We start from the raw sequence: 7,000 nt of genomic DNA on the forward strand, positions 1-7,000 counted from the left end.
ACCCGTGTCATCCCTCGCCTGTTGTCTCCAGGGGTAAAGAGCAGGTGGTGGGTCTGGGCTGAGCAGTGGGCAGAACCATGAGGCAGCAGGACAGAGGGACACCGGAGGGTGGGACATGTTTAATGTACAGCACCACCGTGTCTCCTGTCCCCAAGATGTCCCACAGCCAAGGCCAAGCTCCCCATGGCTCCTCTGGTGTTCCCTGGGCATCCTGTGCTGGGCTGTGGTGGCTCTGGGGCTCCCCCAGCCCCATTTTGGGGGTCCTGTAGCTCAGAAGATGCAGGTGCCAGGCTGTGGGGGTACCGCAGCTCCTGGGGGTGGTTCCACAGCTCAGATGAAGGAGATGGGCTCGTGGTGGCTCTGGGGGTCTCATGGTGACACTGTGGGCTGTGGTGGCTCTGGGGGTTCTACTTGGATCCATTTTTGGAGTCCCATGGCTCAGAAAATGAAGAAGTTGAGCTGTGGTGGCACTGAGGGTCTCCTAGACCTGTTTTTGGGGTCTCCCAGTTCAGAAGATGGAGCTGGGCTGGTGATGACTCTGGTGTTGGGGTCCCACAGCTCAGGCTGATGTGGCTCTGGGGGTTCTCCTGGCCCCAGTTTTGGGGTCCTGTGGCTCAGATGAAGAAGGCTTTGGGCTGTGGTGGCTTTGGGGGTTCTCCAATCCCATCTTCGGCGTCCCCCGCAGCCCAGACAACAAAGGCTCCAGGCCACGGTGCCTCTGGGGTGTCTCCCGGCCATGCCGTGCTCAGAAGCCGAAGTTGCCGTGGTGGCGGCGGCCAAGTGCCCGCTGGGCCTGGGCGATGGAGTCGTCGGCGCGGCGGCCGAGCTCGCGGCACTCGCGCAGGGCCTGGCCCAGCTGCCGCGTGGCCTCCTCCAGCACGGCGCTGCGGCGCGGCGGCTGCGGCTCCCAGAACCCGGCCTGCACCCACGGCTGCGGCGGCTCCGCGGGCACGGCCGGAGCGGTGCCGGCGTCCAGCTCGGCGTCCAGCTCGTGGCACAGGCGGAAGAGCTCGCTGCCGCGGCCGGCCACGCGCTGCCCGTCGATGGCCTTGAGGCCGGGCAGCATGGCGGCCAGCGCGGCGCGGTAGGCGGGCGCGGCGCACAGCGGGTTGCCCAGGTTGCCCAGCGGGTCGCGCAGCCGCAGGCTCTCCAGGTGCCGCAGGCCCTGCAGGCAGCGCAGCTGGCGCAGGCTGCGCAGGCGGTTGCCGGCCAGGTTTAGCTGGCGCAGGCTGCGGCAGCCCCGCAGCGGCTCCACGCTGGCCACGCGGTTGGCGGCCAGGTTGAGCACGGCCAGGGCGCGCAGCGTGGCCAGCGGCGCCAGCCCCGCGATGGCGTTGCCGGACAGGTCCAGCCACTCCAGGTTGGAGCAGTCGGCCAGGCAGCCCAGGTGGGCGATGCCGCGGCCGCGCAGCCGCAGCAGCAGGATGGACTCCAGCGAGAACTCGCCCGTGGTGGCCTTGAGCAGCGCCGGTGTCACCCGCACCCCGGAGCCGTCGTCCTCCTCCTCTTCCTCATCCTCGTCCTCCTCCGACGGCCCCGACACCTCCGGCTCCGGCGCCTCCTCCCCGCGCGCCTCCATCCCCGCGGGGAGGTCCTGGGGGGCGAAGGGGCTGGGGATGGCACTGGGGAACCCGCCGGGGCGGCCTGTGGGGTGCCCTGGGGTGTGGGGACACGTGTGGTGTGTGAATGGGGCACAGGGACACGCATGGGGCACACCTGGGAGGAAACTGGGGGCGTGGGGACACTCGTGGGGCACATCTGGGGGGAACAGGGGACATGTGTGATGGGGTGGGGAGCACAAGGAGACATGTGGGGCAGATCTGGGGTGTCACATCCTGTTCCCCACGCCCCTCCATCCCCATGAAGGGTTCTGGGAAGGGGTTAAGGGTGGCACTAGGGAACGTCTCTGGAGGGACGCGGTGGCTATGGGGTGACCTGGGGTGTTGGGACACGGGTGGACACATCTGGGGGGGAACTGGGGTGCAGGGACACGTGTGGGACACGTCTGGGGGGACCCTGGGGCACAGGCACAGGTCCGAAGCCCCCAAACCCCAACCTGCCCTCACCCCAACATGCCCAGACCCCTCCTGTTCCTCCCCGCGGTGCCCCCAGACCCCTCTGTTGTCCCCCCGGTGCCCCCGTGACTCCCCCCGAGCCCCTCTATTCCACCCGCCCCTCTCCGCCCCGCGGTACCCCCCAGGTCCCCCCAAATCCCCCATTCCCCCCAAACCCCCCGTTCCCCCCCCGCTCTCACCGCACGGCGGCTCCCGGCGGCCCCCGAGGCTCCGCCCCCGTTGCCGTGGAGACAGAGCTCTGCCCACTGCCTGAGCCACGCGCTCACCCCATTGGCCAATTGCCCGCCCAGACCACGCCCTCTCCTCCTGGCCACGCCCCTGCGCCCCCGGCCCGTCGGGCCCCCCCCCTCCCCTCACGGGGGCTGTGGCGCCTCCTCCCCCCGAGAGCGCCTCAGAGTCCCCGGAAAGTGACACAAAAACGGCTTTATTGGCAGCTCGGCTTCATTAGGGACATGGAGACACTTGAGCGCATCCAGAGGAGGGCAACAAGGCTGGTGAGGGGCTTGGAACACAAGCCCTGTGAGGAACTGGGGTTGTTTAGCCTGGAGAAAAGGAGACTCAGAGGCGACGTTATCACTCTCTACTTCTTGAAAGGTGATTGTAGTGAGGTGGGGGTTGGTCTCTTTTTCCAGGCAACAACTGGCAGAACAAGAGGACACAGTCTTAAGTTGTGCCAAGGAAAATATAGGTTGGATATTAGGAAAAAGTTTTTTACAGAGTGATAAAATATTGGAATGGTCTTCCCGGGGAGGTGGTGGAATCACCATCCCTGGACGTGTTTAAAAACAGACTGGATGTGGCACTCAGTGCCATGGTTTAGTTTAGTTGAGGAGTTGGGACATAGTTTGGACTCGATGATCTTGAAGGTCTCTTCCAACCTGATGATTCTGTGATTCCCGCTATCTCCTGCCCATGGCGGCGCCGCAGTAGGGAGACTCACCCCTGTCCCCGGTCTGGGGTCCCCCTTTGTCCCCCACACTGACCCCAGCACCTGCCAGCCCTCACCAGGGCTGTTCCAGCGCCACCGGCGGCTGCTCCTGCACCACTGCCGGTGGCACAATGGGCCAGCATCCTGTGGGATCCCTTCCCAGGGCCCCCGGTGCATCCCAGCACATCCTGGTGCTCAGGATGTCACATCTCCAGGCACATCCTGTCACCTCCCGGCACATCCCAGTGCTGAGGCGTCACCACCGGCACTGCTGGAGGCACTGGCACACCCCACTGCAGAGTGCCAAGGATGCAGCACTGGCAGCTACTGGGTCCCCTGGCACATCCCAGTGCCAGACTTACCACCGGCAGCCATTAGGGCCCGTGGCACCTCCCAGCACATCCTGGCACCTCCTGGTATATCACAGTGCCAAGGATTCACCATTGGCATCGCCTGGAGCCCCTGGCACCTCCTGGTGTTCAGGGGCAGAGGGTGGGGGGCTCTTGCCAGCCCAGCTGGGACCCAGTGATGCTGGCACCTGTGCCAGCAGTAGCTGTGCCCATTCCCGTGCCAGTGGCGGCCGTGCCTGTCTCTGTGCCCGTCCTGGTGCCAGCGCTGGTTCCAGTGCTGGTGCCGTGGGTGCGCTCATGGCGCTCCAGGTGAGTTTTGCGGGTGAAGCTGCGGCCGCAGCGGGCACAGCGGTGGGGCCGCAGCCCCGTGTGCACGGCCTCGTGCCGGCCCAGGTTAGTCTTGGAGCTGAAGCGGCGGCCGCAGCGGGCACAGGCATGGGGCCGGGTGCCTGAGTGCACCAGCAGGTGCCGTGCCAAGTGTGCCTTGCGCCCAAAGCCGCGCCCACACTGCGGGCAAGCGAAGGGGCGCTGGGCGGGGGGCACCTGCGGCGGCTGTGAGGGGTCCTGGGTGCAGCCGTGGCCACATTTGGCACCGGGCACCTGCGGCACGTGCTGGTGGTCCTGGGCACTGGGCACTTGTGGGGGCTGCAGCAGGGGCTGGGGGTCCTGGGCGCAGTCGTGGCTGTGGTTGGCACTGGACGCCTGTGACAAGAGCTGGGGGTCCTGCGGGAAGGGGCGCTCTGGCCCCATCTGTGATTGCTGCTGGGGGTCCTGGGCTCCAGGTCCCTGCGGGGACTGCAGGGGGTGCTGGGGGTCCTGGGTGCACTTGGCACAGTCGAGGGCTCTGTTCTCCACGTGCTGCCACAGCTGTGATGCCGAGTTCTGCTTCCAGGTGAGGCTCGTCCCACAGTTGGGGCAAGGGAGCGGTTTCTCCTCAGCAGGGAGAAGGGATGGGTCCTTGTCCCCATCCTGGTGTCCATCTGGGTGTCCATTGTCAGCCCCCAGCACCAGTCCTACGTGCGGCGGCAGGTGCGACGCAGAGTTCTGCTTCCAGGTGAGGTTCACCTCATGCCCCGGGCAGGGCACCGGCTTCTCCTTGGCAGGGCCATCCCCGTGTCCCTCCCCGTCCCCGTCGTGGCGCAGGGGGTCCCCGTGCAGGCGCAGGTGGCGCAGGAGGTGCTGGCGGTGGGCGAAGCGGCGGGTGCAGCGTGGGCAGGGGTGCGGGCGCTCGCCGGTGTGGGTGCGCAGGTGGCGGTCCAGGTGGGTTTTCTTGCGGAAGCGGCGGGCGCAGCGCGGGCAGGGGTAGGGCCGCTCGCCGGTGTGCGTGCGCAGGTGGGAGCGCAGGTGGATGCGCTGGCGGAAGCGGCGGCCGCAGTGCGGGCAGGGGAAGGGCCGCTCGCCAGTGTGCACCCGCAGGTGCCGCGTCAGGTGCGCCTTCTTGCCGAAGGCCTTGCCGCACTGCAGGCAGCAGAAGGGGCGCGGGCCGGGCTGGGAGCAGCGCCCGCAACCGCCAGGGCCGGAGCTCAGACCTGTGCTGGGGCCGATCCCGATCCCGGCACCAAAGCTGATCCCGATGCCATCCAGGCGTGGCCCTGGCACCCAGTTTGGCAGCACCCCGTATCCCAGCTCCTCCGGGCACGGCTCCTCCACTTTGCAGGCCCCGGCGCATTGCAGTGTCCCCGTGGGATCGGGTGGGACGGTGCCGGGAAGGGGCTGTGGAGCCAGTGGAGCCTCAGCTGTGGTCCCTGCTGCAGCCGCCCAGGCCTCATCCTCATCCTCCTCTTCTACCTTCACTTTCCGCACCAGCCACTGCCCTGCAGAGACATGGGGAGGATGTACCAGTGCCAGGATGGCCTGGCACAGCCACCGGCACCAGGACATGGTAACTGTCACCCAAGGACCCGCAGCTGCCACCGGCACTGCACACAGTGACCATCAAGGCCAATGGCACCAGGGACATGGTGACCAACCCCCAAGGACGCAGCACTGCCACCAGCCCCAGGACAGGGTGACAGTGACCATGTGGCCCCAGCGTTCCCGGGAGATACCTGGCAGTGCCAGTGTGACTACCATGTCCCTCACCTGAGCCGTGGAGCTCTGGGTCTCCTGGATCATCCCCATCAGTCTCGGGGGTCACCTCTGCCTTGGGGACGACCAGCCATGCTGCAGGGACAAAGAGGTACAGACAGGTCCTTTCCGAGCTCAGAAGTGGCCCCGAGCACACCGGGACCCTGCTGCCCCCACCTGAGACACCACAAGACCCCCCAGTCCCACCTGAGACCCCCTGATACCCACCTGAGCCGGCGCATCCTGGTGTTTCCATCTCCTCTGGCTCCACCTTGGCCACGGGGGAACCTGCGGGGGGACAGATGGCACCGGGTGAGTCCCCTGAGACCCGAACTGGGGATCCCCTACACACCCGGGGGCGTTCGGCATCCCCGGGACCCCCGGGCAGGGCACGGTGGGGGTGAACGCTGTCCTGCCTGGTGGCTCCGGGGGGGTAGGCAGGGTTCGCGGGGATCCGGGGGGGTCTCTGGGGTTCCGTGGGTGTCTGGGGCGGTCCGCGGGGTTCCCGACGAGTGGTGTCCCCGTCCTGGTGCCCCAGCAGCTCACAGCCACCCCACCCCTATTCTCCGTCCCTTCCACTGCGCCCCAGGCCCCTCAGCCCCCCTTCATCTCCCCAAACCGTTTTTGTTCCCCCCCCCCCGGTCCCCTCCCGCCCCGTTCCCGCCCTTCCCGTCCCCACCCTCCCATCCTGCCCCTTCCCGCCGGTCCCCCCGCCCTTCCTGGCCCTCCCGATCCCGGTCCCGGTCCCGATCCCGCTCCGTTCCCGGTCCCGCCCGTACCCGTGGCCTCGGGGCTCCCCCGGCCCCACCGGCGCCGCCGCCGCCGCCACCGAGCCCCGCCCCCCGCGGTGGCCGCCGGTCCCCCCGCCCCCACCGGCACCGCCCCCCGGCTCCGCACCCCCCCGCTCCGCCCGTGTCCCCCCGTGTCCCCGTGTCCCTGTGTCCCTGTGTCCCCCACCCCAGTGCCGTGCTCTCTGTCCCCCCTTGGAGTGGACACGGACACGGACACGGACACGGACACGGACACGGCTGGGGTCGGGGACAGCATGCGGGGGCCGTGGGGACACGGACAGGGACATAGGGGGACATGAGACAGGGACGTGGGGACACCAGGGGACATGTGGACACACAGGGCTGACACGGAGAGAACAATGGACAAGGACACGGGACAAAAACACGCACGTGGGGACACGGGGAGGACAGGGGAGAGCACAGCATGGGGCTATGTGGGACACGGGACAGGGGGATAGGGACACAGGAGACATGAGGGGACACGGTACAGGGACGTGGGGGCATGAGGGGATACAGGGGGACACAGAGGGGACACGGGACAGGAACATGGGGACACGGGGATTGAGCGTGACCAGGACCTGCTGTCCTGCCACATCCGTGTCCCCATGCCGGATCCCGGATGTCCCAAGCCATTACCTTCTCCCAGGAAACGGGGAGATGTCACCCTGAGTCACTGTGTCCCCCTCACCCCAGCCGCCAGCTGGGCCCAATCAGTGTCCCCGCAGCTGGTGGCACTTTCAGGGACTTTCCATAAATCCTGGAGCCGCTTGGCAGTGCCAGAGCTGGGGC

The 7,000-nt window shown here is 67.6% G+C and overlaps 2 protein-coding genes across 3 annotated transcripts; both read right to left on the reverse strand.

Annotated features, from left to right (window-relative positions):
- Window positions 1-101: 101 nt before the first annotated feature.
- LRRC61 (leucine rich repeat containing 61) lies at window positions 102-2,308 on the reverse strand. 2 transcript variants are annotated; one of them, XM_085049993.1, is made up of 2 exons: window positions 2,255-2,308; window positions 102-1,594 (listed from the first exon to the last, which is right to left on the reverse strand). In XM_085049993.1, exon 2 carries the CDS (start codon window positions 1,577-1,579, stop codon window positions 746-748), a length of 834 nt encoding a protein of 277 aa, XP_084906119.1. In that variant the 5' UTR covers window positions 1,580-1,594; window positions 2,255-2,308; the 3' UTR covers window positions 102-745. The 2 variants fall into 2 exon arrangements, with proteins under 2 accessions (XP_084906119.1, XP_084906120.1); XM_085049994.1 differs by having other exon boundaries at window positions 102-1,656; window positions 2,255-2,282.
- A 175-nt stretch (window positions 2,309-2,483) lies between these two features.
- Window positions 2,484-6,467, reverse strand: ZNF467 (zinc finger protein 467). The gene is made up of 4 exons (XM_085053924.1): window positions 6,200-6,467; window positions 5,649-5,708; window positions 5,436-5,516; window positions 2,484-5,167 (listed from the first exon to the last, which is right to left on the reverse strand). Exons 1-4 carry the CDS (start codon window positions 6,465-6,467, stop codon window positions 3,483-3,485), a joined length of 2,094 nt encoding a protein of 697 aa, XP_084910050.1. The 3' UTR covers window positions 2,484-3,482.
- Between the last annotated feature and the right edge of the window lie 533 nt (window positions 6,468-7,000).

Source organism: Lichenostomus cassidix, chromosome 2 (assembly GCF_008360975.1).
Source record: "Lichenostomus cassidix isolate B80296 chromosome 2, HeHo_3.0, whole genome shotgun sequence".
NCBI classification, from domain to species: domain Eukaryota; kingdom Metazoa; phylum Chordata; class Aves; order Passeriformes; family Meliphagidae; genus Lichenostomus; species Lichenostomus cassidix.

What these genes read in the sequence shown, in the direction of transcription:
- ZNF467 (XM_085053924.1), bottom strand. Translation starts at nt 6,467, where the DNA reads ATGCTGTCCCCGACCCCAGCCGTGTCCGTGTCCGTGTCCGTGTCCGTG. An exon ending in ACCAGGATGCGCCGGCTCAG is followed by an intron (nt 5,517 to 5,648) that starts GTGGGTATCAGG and finishes TTGTCCCTGCAG; the next exon opens with CATGGCTGGTCGTCCCCAAG. An exon ending in CCCAGAGCTCCACGGCTCAG is followed by an intron (nt 5,168 to 5,435) that starts GTGAGGGACATG and finishes ATGTCTCTGCAG; the next exon opens with GGCAGTGGCTGGTGCGGAAA.
- LRRC61 (XM_085049993.1), bottom strand. Translation starts at nt 1,579, where the DNA reads ATGGAGGCGCGCGGGGAGGAGGCGCCGGAGCCGGAGGTGTCGGGGCCG.